Source organism: Diceros bicornis, chromosome 3, assembly GCF_020826845.1.
Source record: "Diceros bicornis minor isolate mBicDic1 chromosome 3, mDicBic1.mat.cur, whole genome shotgun sequence".
NCBI classification, from domain to species: Eukaryota; Metazoa; Chordata; class Mammalia; order Perissodactyla; family Rhinocerotidae; genus Diceros; species Diceros bicornis.
Window position 1 is genome coordinate 24750358 of NC_080742.1, and position 16087 is coordinate 24766444.

Here is a 16087-nt window from a genome sequence, read left to right on the forward strand (position 1 = left end):
GTTCTGGAGGTAGAAGTCCAACATCAAAGTGCTGACAGAGCCCACCCCCTCAGAAGCTCTAGGGGAGAATCTGTTCCACGCCTCTTCTAGCTTCTGGTGGTTACCAGCTTCCTTGGTTTGTGGCCACATCACTCCAGTCTCTGCCTCTGTCTTCACATCACCTTCTCTTGGGTGTCTGTCTTCTCTGTGTGTCTTTTACAAGAATTTGTCATTGGATTTAGGGACCACCTGTATAATTCCGGATGATCTCATCTCAAGATCCTTAACTTAATTAATCTGCAAAGGTCCTCTTTCCTAATAAAATAATATTCTCAGGTTCCAGGGATTAGGATGCGGACATATCTTTTCGGGGACCACTATTCAGCCCATAACAGAGAGAAAGATGAATAAGATATAGTTCCTACCTTTAAGAAACGTCAAGACTAGAAAATATTCTTATGAGGGAACTGTAACTGGGGAAGACAGTGAGAGGAAGGAGGAGGAAAATCAAGGATATGAAGGACACACAGGCTAAGTAACCAGGGCCTGGTTCATTAAGACATACTATTTTTAAGACATCCAGCAATAATAAAGCAGGTACACAAAAGCCAACAGGACTGGCCTTGAAGGAAATATAGTGAGAAGTCAGATATTAGAATTTCTCTTCTTCCTTCTTGATGCATTTGAATCAGCAACCTAATCAATCCACCCAAAACTCACCAGATGCTCAAAGACAACAGTGCTCACCAGTCCTTGAATTCTCATATTCCAACAAGAACCTGGATTTGGGGGAGTGGGTGGAGTAGACTGAATAACAGATTCAACAGCACTAGATGACAAAAAAAATATTTTTGTGTGACTGAAACTGGCAGGAGTGCTAGACAAGTGTGCTAGAATGAGCATCTGCTCAAGATAAAGGCGGAGGCAAGGCTGATGGGAGAGAAAATAAACTCAATCCACTGATGGAATGTGACAATCTGAGGAAGGCAATATAAGTTGGGTTGTTCAGAAACACAGCTGATGCCTAAAACAATCAAATTGATCATGGATCTTTTTAAACAAGACAATTAGACTGTGGGTGAAGCTCGGGAAAACTGTTTTTGAGAGCTGTGTTTTGATCTATGGCCACTGTATTTCATGCCCTGCCTGTACCCTGAAAATGCACTGACTGACAGCTCTCATCATTTTCTCCTTCCTTCACAAGAACATTGTTTCCAATGTGAAGGTGCATCATCTAACATGTGATCCTGAGAAATATTTTTTAAAAAACATTCAGAGTATGTATGGAAAATAGCAGCTATAAAATCTTTTTTATATAGACCATTTCAAACAAATAAGTTCTGGATTGATTTTTTTTTTTTTTTTTTTACTCCAGTAACATTTCATCCTTCCAGAATACAAAACTGGTTGAGCCGATCCATCTTTGCAAAAACTTCCTGAATTTAAGGAACTCAAGCAGAATGATATATCCCACTCATAAAAAACATATCAGAACCTAATGGTATGGTTATCGTTGGTTTTCTGGGTGTTTACAGTTTCTGAATGCTCTGTGTGCTCTCTAGGTTAAATATTAATAGATTCTCTTGCCCACTCAGGTTTATCATGGTAAAATAAAAAGGTCTCATTTTCAAGCTGTGAGAGAAGCTGGTTTGCAGACCACATAGAGGACAGATTAAGAGAGTGGCTGAGAAAGGAGGTAATTCAACCAGTGCCCCTTCAGAGTCCTCAACTCCACACTTTCTCTCAACTAGCCCCCTGCTTTATTCACTCATCCACCATGATAGCTTTGGGCCCCAGAGCTCTTCAGCAAAGGGCTGTAACCATTGAGAAGCCAAGAAAAGTGAGGTACGAGGAAGATGGAACAACAGTGTGGCTTATAACTGCCCTAGCACCAATAACAAAGGCCTAAACCCATGAATAAGGCAATTATCACTCCTGTTCTATAACAGAAAGTTTAGATTTGCATAATTCCCATTGGTTTAACTGATTTATTTAACCCAACCAATGGTAATCTGACATCAGCCATCTGAGATAAAGGAAATATTGCCCTCCTCCAAACCAAATTTACCAATATCCACAAGCGATTTTAGACAGAGGTCTTCTCCAAGAGTCATTAATAGGATGAGGAAAATTCCAGCAAATGAAAAGCCTTACTGGGACATTTTGTTGAAGAAAATTAGAGGTCTGTTTTCTGAACCACCAACCATTAAAGGAATCCTAAATGTCTTTTGTAAGTCTTAATAGGATTTGATAAATGTATGTGTATTGAGGTGTGGCTGCCTGAATGCATGCAAATAGACCAGGGGACCCTCTCCAGTGCCAGAGCTCAAGAATCTATGCTGAAGCTACTTTCATGCATCAATATCCTCTACTTCCATATGGTTACTTTAAATGGATCTGTATGTAAGATTGAATATTAATCTCCAAATCCAGTTACCTTAGCAATAGATGTTATATAAACCCCAACAAGGAAAGGCTTTTAAATCAGTCTTGCTGGTTTACTTTCAACCAATTCACTTGCTGTAGCTTTATCATTTGCTAATCAGCATCCATAATCGAGTCTCAGAACTACAAGAGGAACTCAGAAGAGTATCTGGCTTTGTCTTTGGGTGATGATTAAATCAAGGGATGGTGATAGGTTATTTTCTTCTTGAACATCTCTAGAGACTTGAGAAACTTTTAAAGTAGTAAGCTCCTAAAGGGCAAAGAATCTATGTGCAAACAGATTCTTCTGAATAGTTTTGCTTCTGGGTTACAGTGATCGAAACCAGGGGTCAGCAAACCAAAGCTCACATGTCAAATCCTAGCTTAGTACCTGTTTTTATAAAGCCTGTGAGCTAAGAACACTTCCGTGTTTTAAATAGTTGGGAAAAAATCAAAAGAAGAATAATATTTCATAAGTGAAACTTAATGAAACTCAAATTTCAGTGTACATAAGTTTTATTGGAATGCAGTCACAAGCACTGTTTACATATTGTCTGTGGCTGCTTTCATGCACAATGGCAGAGTTGAGGAGTTGCAAGAGAGACCACACGTCCTGCAAAGCTGAAAATATTTACCATCTGACTCTTTACAGAAAAGTTTTGCTGGCCTCTGATCTAGAGAATTGCAATAGTAATATCAATTCTAATAATAATATTCATCCTAATAGTAGTATCAGTTAATTTTCAATTATTCATCCCCATCTTAAAGTTTTACTTCCTTCATTTATGATCCTAAAGTAAAAGCATTTGAAACAAAAGTCAAACCAAAAGAAATAAAATCCAGCAAGAGTGTAATCTCTAGCCACTTACTATGAAGGTGAACTCCATGTTAGTGTCCAAGTAATGAATTGGTTGTTGAGATTTTTTTTTTTAAGTTTACTCCTCTTGGGACCTTTTCTTTAGGGAAACCTTAATTTAGGACTTAGGCCTATAAACTTAAGAATAATATTCATGGTTACTGTAAAATGATGTGAGGGTATTTTAAGTCCTCTGAAGAAGTTCTACTCAACATATCTTTTGTGTAAAAAGATAAATGTGGGGGCTGGCCCGGTCGTGTAGTGGTTGGGTTTGTGTGCTCCGCTTCAGCGGCCCAGAGCTCGCAGGTTCAGATCCAGGCGCGGACACACGCACCGCTTATCAAGCCATGCTGTGGCAGGCATCCCACATATAAAATGGAGGAAGATGGGCACAGATGTTAGCTCAGGGCCAATTTTCCTCAGCAAAAAGAGAAGGATTGGCAATAGATTTTAGCTCAGGGCTAATCTTCCTCATCAAAAAAAAAAAAAAAAGAAATGTGAGCAATACACTGACTTTAAACTTGCCAATGAAGTCTCCTAGGAAATTTACTTTCATGAGGAAGAGAGAAACCATCTGCACATTAGCCTCCCATTATGAATTTCCACGAGCCACAGGAAGTAGCTCTATTGATAGATGTCAAATAAGACAGCTAACCAGATCAGCCTTGAAGAACCAGTCAATCATGACTCACCACCTGGGAACCTGGAGACTCCAAGTTGGTAAATGACTGGACCCAAGCAATTCTTCCACATAACTATTTAAACCACATTTTCTTCTTGGGAAGAAAATAATGACAAAAGTCTACACAAAAATACTATGAAATGTTTTTAATCCTGGAAAGGACTTGATTACCAGTAACCAAAGAAGGGAAAAGTCAACAAGAATAAAGTTCAATCGTTTAAATCAAGTAAACACATATCAAGTTGCTCAACATTGTTAAATAGCATGATATAATTCATCCATAGAAGACATGGTCTCATCCAGTGGAAAACTGATTTAAATATGTTTTGAAAGAGTGCTAAGAGATACTATAGGTGACACTTGACTTAATGAAGTATTTAAGGCTTCAAAACTGTGCCTTTTAGAAAAATAACAACTTCTGCCACTTAGCGGGGGGGGGAAAGGAACAACAAGTATCAATTAAAAGTCCTAGAAACGTGATTAATTTCTTTATGCCTTTCAACATTCCATTGAGCTCTGCAAAGGCAAGACACAAAACTAAAGTGAATTTTATAGCCAGGATTGGTCTGAATATTTTCCTCATAATATTTGTTCATACTCCTGCAAGGCTTGGAATAAAATGACAAACCACTGGGATCCAAAGGAAAAAGGCAGCTCCTTTCCAAAGATGGGATTGAGCTGACAAAATCTATTCAATATCTAAAATTAGCAATAAGATAAATAAATTCTCCAATACCAACTACATTTTCAGAGAGTTCATTAAAATTTAAGGCATTTTTGACATGTCAGAGATTTTAGTCCAGTGACAGTAGAAGAAAGAAACTACCTGGGAGCAAATCCCAATTATCTCTATGGCTTGGAACATACATGTTGAGCACAGCTGAAGATGAGAGGTGACAGGTGACTACATGAAAACTTCCTGAATCTGTCCAGTCTGTACCACTTTGCCAGCGTTCCTCTGAAAGGATGCATTTCAAGTGTATTTTCATTCTTCTGTTTAAATTTTGATCAAGAAGGGGAAAGGCTCATCAGCACTGTTAGCAGGATAAAAATGAGCAATGCAAAAATGATTTCTTCATTCTAATAAGATTTAAGAAATTAAACATGAAAAAGGTTTATGCTAAGTGATGCCCTCCCCCGAATTTCACAACAAATAGTAAAATAATGGCAATCTCACCTATACTCATGAATCCAACAGTAGAGATGTACACAAAACAAACATTCATTCAACAATAACAGAATGGTCCAATGTTTTACCCACCAGCCAAATAAATGCAATTATTTATTTTTCTCCCATTTTCCACAAAAACAAAGACATCACTTGCCAAATCAAAAGTTATATCACACCTCATTGAAAGATGTGGGGCAAAACATTCAACAAAGCCTGTCTATATGCCCTGTCTCTCTCAGCCAATCACCAGTCTATTTAAAAATCTGGATTAAGACCTGTAAAGATTACTGTTTATTGGAAACAAACCAGAGCACCTTAGATCATCAATGGCAGGAAACGCCCCCTCTTTCCCAGTTCTAAAACAATTAAGGTTTACACAAAATGATCAAATCCAACTTCATTCAAACTTCTTTCAACAAATAACATTCAATTCGTGCTAATACTAGCAATCCATCCGTCATAGGAAATTTCACAATTATCTGGATCACTTTTGAATAAGAACAATAATTCTTATTTCATAACTGCTTATGGTACACCCACAGTCTTATTATGAATACAATTATACGCAATTTTCAAAAACTGAATTCCTGCCTTGTTAACTTAAAAAGAAAAGCTTCCATGAAAATTATAATCCTCAATGTCTTAGCAGAAAAATAACCATATAACCTTTGATGCTTGACATAGGGCAAACGTCCCACTGCTGTTTTCTGAAGACCATGAAATTATGCCAATGTCTTTGTACAGTTATCTGTACTTAAACACAAGCCATCCCACTTTCTTCTTCATGATTTTGCAAGTGATTTGATAAACAAGCTTCCCCCTTCATTTTAATTATATTTCAAGCACTACATAAACTGTTTCAACTTCTATGAGAGTGTCAGCTTGTTTGTATTAATGGAAAGTCAAGGTTTCTCCTTGTCTTCCTTTTTTTTAAGATTTCTTCAACACGTTCAGTCAAGCCCTTCTTACCAGTTCCAACAAGGATGGAATTTCATAGGCGAATATAAGTTTAGAAAACCCAAACACATGCTGATTCTTCCTAAAAAATTACTGCCTACTTAGGCTTCTGAAATTAAGAAAGATACCCTACAGAAAAATGAAAAACTTATTGTCTTTCTTTGTTCACCATTTTTAATAGAAAAGATGTTTTAAGGTCTGTCAGGAAAATAACTAATGGGAAAAATAATTATACCTTAAAAAATTTTTCAAATCTTCCCCAAAATATAAACAAAGACAAGACATAAATGGGATCACAATGCATATGCTCACATCTGCCCTCCAAAGCACTTTGTACGTAGAAGTTATAAAGAATAAAAGTTACCCATTAATTACATGGCATGCATCAGCAGTGCACTGGTGGTTTTCAGTTATGTGTATATACAGATTAACCTCTTCCTGAGTTGAGCTTCATCTTCAGTTGAGACCCAAACCATTTGCTTTCCTATTTTTGGCAAGATACTTGACCATGTGATAAGGCAATCAAACATTTCAACCTCCTTCCCTTTTCAGTGGCATGGCCCTCCTCGGTGAGATCACCAACGTGCCAGGTACAAGGACAGGATCTACACTATGGTCCTGTAAAACTAGAGAGTAGGTTTCTTTGTTCATTAGTCTGAAGGCTACAGCACTGTCTTTTCATATATTTGGGGATCTTGAGGATTTCAGTTGAACGGATTCAAAATGGTCTTCTTTTTCCTATGAAGAAAAAGATATTAAAACAAAATCAACTCACTAAAATTCCAATAAGATTTTAGGATCTTACGTGTCCAGAAGGAAAGTTCTAGAAATTATTTTAATCTGTGTACCTGCCACTAGTAATTAGGATTTTACATTTAAAGAAGGGTAGCAGACATAAAACAGATAGCATGCCTACCCGGAAGGACGCTTTTGATGTCCAGGAGATAAGACAGACAATCCAAAATAGAAGCAAACACATGATTGCAACAAATATGTAGCTGTGATTCTTGTGAAGAAACCACTGAGACCCTCCCTTAGGGGACATCTGACCTGCGTGCTGAAATAGATGACCTTGCCATGTGAATTTTGGACAAAATAGAACTGACAGAAACTAAATATTCTCAACATAACATAGGCTAAATAATAAGAAAAAGGACAGCAGAAATTATGAGGGAGAACACCAGTAAGGCATAAGATCATTTAGGTTCGCTGATGTGATTTAGGAAAATCTTTTGGGTACATGCCTACTAAACATATTAAAAACACGTCACCTTAGATACATCAAAATTTTAACACAAATATATCATTGCTGGTATGTGTTATATAATACATTCAAAAATGTAGCCTATTAAAATAAATTATTCTTCTTTAATGAGGCAAAAAGAGAAATAAGAGGTGTGACTTCTCCCAATGTTTTCATTGTTAAAGTTAGAAGCAGCTTTCTGAAGGCTGCTGGAATGAGGTGGGGGGACTATTCTTTTGAAGAAAACAAAGATGAAGAGAACTAGGATTATTTTTAAAATAAAGGAACTAGGAGGCAGACCAGTCCCAGGTACAAATGGATGTGTGTCTAAAGTAGAGAGGTGAAATGAGAAAATAATAGGAAGCAGACACTGAGTATCTGTCAGGAAGAATAAGGTTGCTTTTGTGTTTTGTCTCATTTGAGTGGAGAAGTCCAAGACTTCAAACAAGTGTTAAGGCTACAGGGACAAGATTACAGACACAAATCACAGCATGAACACCAACATATCACTTTTTCCTGCCTTTGCTGAGATGACAAGCCCCTGGGAGAGCAGACTGCAGATCTCAGCGCTCTCACTGATTTGCCTGAAGTCTCATGCTTACCAGCCTTAATTTTTTTGGAATAACCACTGATAATTCATATATTTATTCACCCACTGTGTTGCAGGAACAGGATTAACTTTCAGGGATACAAAATGTCTGCCCTCAAGGAGCTCACAGCATATTACAGGAAAAGGCTTTAGGGCATCAGCCATGACCTAGAAAAGAAACCTGAGATTTTTGTGGCCTTTCCTTCAGAAGATTTGATTCAACATGTTCCTGGGGGGAGGAGAGGCAGAAACCTGTTGGCTATCCTCAAGGTGATATTTAAACATGACCCAAGGCCTAGCACATGGTAGACTGCCAATCAATGGTTATGAAAATGTATTGAAATACCACATTGTAGAAGGAAAAACACTTGATTGGAACTCAGGAGATGTGGTTTCTAATTCCTATCTAACATCTCTCTTGGACATATAAATGAACCTCTCTAGGTCTCACTTTACTCATGCATTAAATAAAGATGCCAACAAAGATCACAAAATGACCTTTTTAAGCTCTAAATTCAAGAAGCTACTCTAAATCCAACTTCTCCCAGAAGTTTCTCCTTACCTTGTCACTGCCCACCTAGTGCACTGCACTCCCTTCTCCTCTGTGCTCCAAGAGACCCTACTCAGTGCTCTTGCCATACTGCATGTCGTGTGTGTCTGTGTGTGTGTGGATGATGTGGATGTGTCCTCCACCAATAAACTAGATAGTCTTTGAGATAAGAAACTGTGTCTAATTTGACATACCACTAAAATTTGGCCGAGTGTCTAAAACACAGTGTCTCATAAATGACTGTGGAATGAGCAAATAAAGGGAAAAAAATGAAAAAATAAACTGAAGACATTTTTTAAAAATTGCTGAGAAAAGTCAAGAAGAGTAAATCTATAAATAAAACCCCACAAGTCCAGTGTATTTGTAGGGAAACACCAAATAAGATATGGCCTTTAGAACATGAATAAGGATACACAAGATAAAGCAAACCTTACATGACACAGCAGTTAAGAAACTTATAAACATATTTCCCCCATGAAACCATGCATAACAAATTTTTTTAAATGGGACACACAATAAGAATTGTACAATGATATTTATTAGCAGCTTTATTCATAGCTAAACACTGGAAATAGCACAAGTATCCATCAGCAGGAGAACAGATAAACAAGTTTTGGCATATCCATACGATAGACTACTACTCCTGAATAGAAAGGAATCTACTACTGATTGACACAAGTGGGTAAATCTCAAAAACATTTTTCTGAGTGAAAGAAAACAAACTACATTGTGTGTTAATGACAATTATATGAAGTTCTAAAACAGACAAAACTAATGTCTAGTTTAAGAAGATCATTACGGTGGTTTCCTTTGGGGGATGAGGATGGGGGTTGATTGCATGCAAAAGGATGAGTTTACTTTCTGGGGTGAGGCTAGTGTTCTATATCCTGATAGGATTTTGGGTTACACCGGTATATGCATTTCTCAAAATTCATCAAATTGCATACTTGTGATGTGCACATTTCCCTCTAGGTAAGCATTTTACCTTAAAACAATCCAAAAATATTGAATTCTCTCATTATTTATATGTATCCTGAAGTGCTTAGGGGTGAAATGTATTGAAGTCTGCAACTTACTTTGAAATGCATCAAAAAAAGAAGGTGTATTGATAAATGAATAGAGGGATAGAGATTTGGAGAGATACATAATAAAGCAAATATAGTAAAATTTAGGTGATGGGTATATGGCTGTACCACTGTACAATTCTTTCAACTTTTCTGTAATAGTTCAAATTTTCATTTAAAAATTACTATGTTGGCTAAAATTGCTATTCAAAACAAAATGTGGCACACTGAACCTTCTCAGGGAGAAAAACTCTATCTTCCCTCTTGTTTCCTCTGATTGTTTTCAAGAACCTTTGAATTTTTTAATTCTCTGGCTATAAAATAACAACAGAGGAGGTACTGCAATATGAGGAAACACTTAAAAGTTTATGTAATACTTGTAATTCTCACTTATTATTTTAGATTCAGCTTAGAGGTGACTTTCTCTTAAAAATTTTCCCTGGTACCTAAATGCTTCGTTCATTATAAGAAAATGCCTCTACAAATAGGGAATCACAAGATCAAACCAGGCAAGAGAAGTCTAAGTAAACTAATGATGGGAGATAATTCTCCATGGCTCTCTTGTGCTTTTGCATGTCTTGCGAGGAAGACCTTAATTGTCCCTCGTTCTCGATAATCTTCTCAAAGATGTTTATATTACAAAAAGGCTTGGATGATATAGATAACGTCTCCTTCCAGAACAAAAGAAAAGTTTCCCTACAGCCCTGAAAGCTAGAGATAGTGTCTCCCCCTGTGGAGCAAATGGCAGACATGCTTACTGCCTCTTATAAAAGATTCAGGTTCCCCAAGCTAAGGGCTGCTCTTCTATAATGTAACCCACTATCTGTACGGGTGTCATCTAGTCCACTTCACTCTCTGGGAAGCGGGGCTTGAGGAACCAGAGCAAATATTGTCATTTTGGCCACTGCTATTGCTGTGAGTGATAAACTGTGTTTTGTCTCTGACCCAAGAGACTCATATCTTCCAAAGTGTCCATAAAACTATAGCAGGCTCATGGTTCTTTGAAAAGATGAACAAAATTGACAAACCTTTAGCTAGACTCACCAAGAAAAAAAGAGAGAAGGCACAAATAAGTAAAATCAGAAATGAAAGAGGAGAAATTACAACAGACACCTCAGAAATACAAAAGATTATAAGAGAATACTATGAAAAGCTATATGCTAACCAATTTGACAATCTGGAAGAAATGGATAAATTCTTAGAATCATACAACCTTCCAAAACTGGATCAAGAAGAAGTAGAGAATTTGAATAGACCAATCACCAGTAAGGAAATCGAAACAGTAATCACAAACCTCCCCAAAAATAAAAGTCCAGGACCAGACGGCTTCCCTGGTGCATTCTACCAAACATTCAAAGAAGACTTAATACCTATCCTTCTCAAACTCTTCCAAAAAATTGAGGAGGTGGGGAAGCTCCCTAACTCATTCTACAAAGTTGACATTACCCTGATACCAAAACCAGACAAGGACAACACAAAAAAAAAAGAAAATTACAGGCCAATATCACTGATGAACATCGATGCAAAAATCCTCAACAAAATACTAGCAAATCGCACACAACAATACGTTAAAAAGATTATACACCATGGTCAAGTGGGATTTATTCCAGGGATGCAGGGATGGTTCAACATTCGCAAATCAATCAACGCAATACACCACATTAATAAAATGAAGAATAAAAATCACATGATCATCTCAATGGATGCAGAGAAAGCATTTCACAAGATACAGCATCCATTTATGATAAAAACTCTGAATAAAATGGGTATAGAAGGAAAATACCTCAACATAATAAAGGCCATATATGACAAATCCACAGCTAACACCATCCTCAATGGTGAAAAACTGAAAGCTATCCCTCTAAGAACAGGAACCAGACAAGGATGCCCACTGTCACCACTCCTATTTAACATAGTACTGGAAGTCCTAGCCAGAGCAATCAGGCAAGAGAAAGAAATAAAAGGGATCCAAATTGGAAAGGAAGAAGTGAAACTGTCACTATTTGCAGACGACATGATTTTATATATAGAAAACTCTAAAGAATCCACCAGAAAACTTTTAGAAGTAATAAACGAATACGGTAAAGTTGCAGGATACAAAATCAACATACAAAAATCAGTTGCATCTATATACTAACAACGAAGTAGCAGAAAGAGAAATTAAGAATACAATCCCATTTACAATTGCAACAAAAACAATAAAATACCTAGGAATAAACTTAACCAAAGAGGCAAAAGATCTGTACCCCGAAAACTATAAAACATTGCTGAAAGAAATTGAAGACGACACTAAGAAATGGAAAGATGTCTCGTGCTCTTGGATTGGAAGAATTAACGTAGTTAACATGTCCATACTTCCTAGAGCAATGTATAGATTCACTGCAATCCCTATCAAAGTTCCAACAACACTTGTCACAGAAATAGAACAAAGAATCCTAAAATTTATATGGAACAACAAAAGACCCCGAATAGCTAAAGGAATCCTGAGAAAAAAGAACAAAGCTGGAGGTATCACACTCCCTGATTTCAAAATATACTACAAAGCTCAGTAACCCAAACAGCATGTTACTGGCACAAAAACAGACACACAGATCAATGGAATAGAATTGAAAGCCCAGAAATAAACCCACACATCTATGGACAGCTAATCTTTGACAAACCCACGCATCTATGGACAGCCAAGAACATACAATGGAGAAAAGAAAGTCTCTTCAACAAATGGTGTTGGGAAAACTGGATAGCCATATGCAAAAAAATGAAAGTACACCCTTACCTTACACCATACACAAAAATTAACTCAAAGTGGATTAAAGACTTGAATGTAAGACCTGAAACTATGAAACTTCTAGAAGAAAACATAGGCAGTACGCTCTTCGACATCAGTCTTAGCAACATATTTTCAAGCACCATGTCTGACCGGGCAAGAGAAACAATAGAAAAAACAAACAAATGGGACTACATCAAACTAAAAAGTTTCTGCACAGCAAAGGAAACCATCAACAAAACGAAAAGACAACCTAACAATTGGGAGAAGATATTTGCAAATCATACATCTGATAAGGGCTTAATCTCCAAAATATATAAAGAACTCATGCATCTCAACAACAAAAAAACTAACAACCCAATTAAAAAATGGGCAAAAGACCTGAACAGACATTTCTCCAAAGAAGATATACAGATGGCCAACAGACACATGAAAAGATGTTCTTCATTAACTATCAGGGAAATGCAAATCAAAACTACAATGAGATATCACCTCACGCCCGTCAGAATGGCTATAATTAACAAGACAGGAAACAACATATGTTGGAGAGGATGTGGAGAGAAGGGAACTCTCATACACTGCTGGTGGGAGTGCAAACTGGTGCAGCCACTATGGAAAACAGTATGGAGAGTCCTCAAAAAATCAAGGATAGAACTACCATATGATCCAGCTATTCCACTGCTGGGTATTTATCCAAAGAACTTTAAAACACCAATGGGTAAAGATACATGCACCCCTGTGTTCACTGCAGCGTTATTCACAATAGCCAAGACTTGGAAGCAACCTAAGAGCCCATCAAGGGACGAATGGATAAAGAAGATGTGGTATATATACACAATGGACTACTATGCAGCCATAAGAAACGATGAAATCCAGCCATTTGTGACAACATGAGGGTATTATGCAAAGTGAAATAAGTCAGAGGGAGAAGGTCAAATACTTTATGATTTCCTTCATTAAGTAGTAGATAATAACAACAATAAACAAACACATAGAGACAGAGATTGGATTGGTGGTTACCAGAGGGGAAGGGGGGAGGGAGGAGGGCAAAAGGGATAATTCAGCACAAGTGTATGGTGATGGGTTGTAACTAGTATTTGGGTGGTGAACATGATGTAATCTATGCAGAAATAGAAGTATAATGATGTACACCTTAAACTTATACAATGTTATAAACCAATGTTACTGCAATAAACAAAAAATTAAAAAAAAAAAAACTATAGCAGGCTCATTTGTTGGCTAGCAAGTAGACTGCAATTTCATAACTTCACAGTTCTTCCCTGTTTTGCTGATGAGGATGGGAAACTGACAGAGAGGTATCTTTCCGGAATAGAAAGGATGAGGGCCTCACACACTGGTTAACAAGATTTGAGGGAAGTCCATGAGACTTAGTTGCAAACATGTTGAACAAACCATATGGTCAACAAGGCAAAAAAGTAGCCCTCCACTCCACTGCCTGAAAATGAAAAGGACCTAAGGGGGTGGTGGCAGGCTGAGTACTGGGAAGTGGGTTCAAAGAGTTCACAGTTCCGCTGCCTGAATAGTGGCCTGGATGTTGTTTATCCTCCTCTGGGCCGGAGGACTTCCTTACCAATCAGGCAATCAGTTTCAGGTGTGCCCCATGTTAACCGGGACTAAAATTCACCTTCATAGTAAAAGATTTCACCCCCTTTCAGACAACAGTTACAGACACATACACCTACAATAAGCATTAAAGGAAAAAAGAAACCACTTATGGGCAGCAACTAGGTGAATTGATAGAACTTTGGCTGGTTCACTTTGGAGATGATGTGGCAGGACTCAATGACTGTTAAGAATGGCAACAGCTGGGACATCCTAGGACTCAACACCTCTTGCACTCTATCATGCCAACTCTAGATCCGTTCAAAGACGACAGTAAAAGGTCTCAGATTTTGCAGCGGGTCCTGACTGAAAGAATAGAGCTTTGGCTTTCTCTGGGAGATTTCCTTGAGACTAATTCCCACAGAAAAACTTAGGGAGGCACTGACTAGTATTTCAGCTCTTGCTGCCCCAGTCCAGGTTTACAAGGTGGAAGAAGGTCACCAGAGACTGAGAAACTGACTCGAAGGAATCTTGATAAGTTAATGTGATCAGCTCAACCCTGGAAATCTCCCCTATCCTTTATTTTAAAACGAGGCATTAACTTAGATGTTATGACATTGGAGCAAGAAATAAGGTGGATTCCTTTTTAAAAAGGCTCCAATACATGAGTCAGGCTCAAATCAACAAAAGGATATAAAACCTACAGCCTCAGCCAGATATCAATCTGGCTGTGACTTCTGATTCAAGGGGTCCCCAAAGCTGAAATATATGTCAGTAATGATAACCTTGCTGCTCAACATAGGACTTTGGGTGAACCAAAAGCATTGGAAGTTTGGTTGAGCAACTGCTGTCCTGCTCAAAAACAAAAGCAAATGCAAAGCCTTGCTTGCTGTCACAGAGACTCTCTTTCCCTCTGCATCTCCCCCCCATCTACCTGACTTTAGCAGCTTTAAGGAGAAAGATGATTAGGGGAGGGACCAAAGTCTTCCTGTCGTAAGAGGAACTGAAGGCCATACACAACCATCTGAGTCTGCTGGGAAGCCTTGGGGAGTGGAGGGATTCAAACATTTGTGACTCTGTTGGTTGCAGGCACCTCTTCACCATCCTACCTGAACCTGTGGGAGGAGAGGGGCACACAGATTCAACTAATGGGGTACAAGCAAGGTTCAGGTGGGAAAGGGTAGATAACGTAACCTGGTGGGAGAGATTCTAGTGCCCATTCAAGATACTGTTGTTGTTCCTTCTACATCTGAATATATAGTAGGTATTGACGGTATATGCTTGTACTTCCTCATCTGACAAGTGCCAGAGGAGATTCCCCTGATCAAGAGCAGCCATATGTAGAGAAAGGCTAGTGGGATACTCCAGGGTTCCTAACCCCTCTGCCATTTGCAACAAGTGTATGAGTCAGGATTGCACACAAGTTCCTCCGCCTCCTGATGCCCAAAGTTGTCACTCGATAAATGATATCCTGTTAGCGTTAAGTCAGAAGCCTCAGTCTCAACAGCCTTGCCTGTGTTATCAGACTTCTGGCAGCAGATGTGGCTGATAACCCCCACAAAATTCAAGGATCTGCTAACTAAGCAAAGTTCCTTGAGATTATGTGGGCAGATATGCAATGCTAAATCTATCCACCGGTCAAGGAAAAACAGCCCAGCACCTTACTGGACTCTTTGATATTGGAGGCAGTATGGCCTCACTTGAGTATTCTACCTGCTCTTTTATATCAGCTAACCCACAAAGCAGTGTCTTTTTAGTTGAGCCCAAATTAACAGACTATGTTAAAAACTGTCCAGCAAGCGGAGTCACGTTCTCTATCTTTGTGGCCTCACAACCCAAATGACCACTTTCTGATACAATTCTGTGATTAATGATTTTGCCAATTAGAGACTCCAGCAATGGGAAGCAGAGTTCCCCCAGAGGCACCCTTTGGGGTTTTAGACTCGTCACCTTCTTGACATGGCTACCATGTAGCCCTTTTGAAAAGCAGCTATTAGCTTGTTACTGAGCTCTTGTCAAAACTGAATGTCATTCCCATGCACACCTTTGTTTCTATAGTCTGATAGTCCCATTCGTGGTGGGTCAACAATGTGGGAAGAGCCCAAAAAGCTTTGCTTGTCAAATATAAATAGTATATTCAAAAATACAGCTGGTCTGGCCCCAGCAGCATCTCAGCCTCATATAAAAATAGCACAAAAAGAATACCCTTTTGGGGAAACTTAATCCCCTACTCCACCGTTCAAAA

General features: G+C 38.3%; 1 protein-coding gene across 2 annotated transcripts in view; it reads right to left on the reverse strand.

The window, feature by feature from the left end:
* Positions 1-6019: 6019 nt before the first annotated feature.
* ELAPOR2 (endosome-lysosome associated apoptosis and autophagy regulator family member 2) overlaps positions 6020-16087 on the reverse strand; it is a 165872-nt gene continuing 155804 nt past the window's right edge. For both annotated transcript variants that reach the window (XM_058524702.1, XM_058524687.1), the window contains one exon: positions 6020-6807. In XM_058524702.1, the coding sequence (XP_058380685.1) occupies positions 6748-6807 (60 nt within the window). In that variant the 3' untranslated portion in view covers positions 6020-6747. The remainder of the gene's footprint in view (positions 6808-16087) is intronic.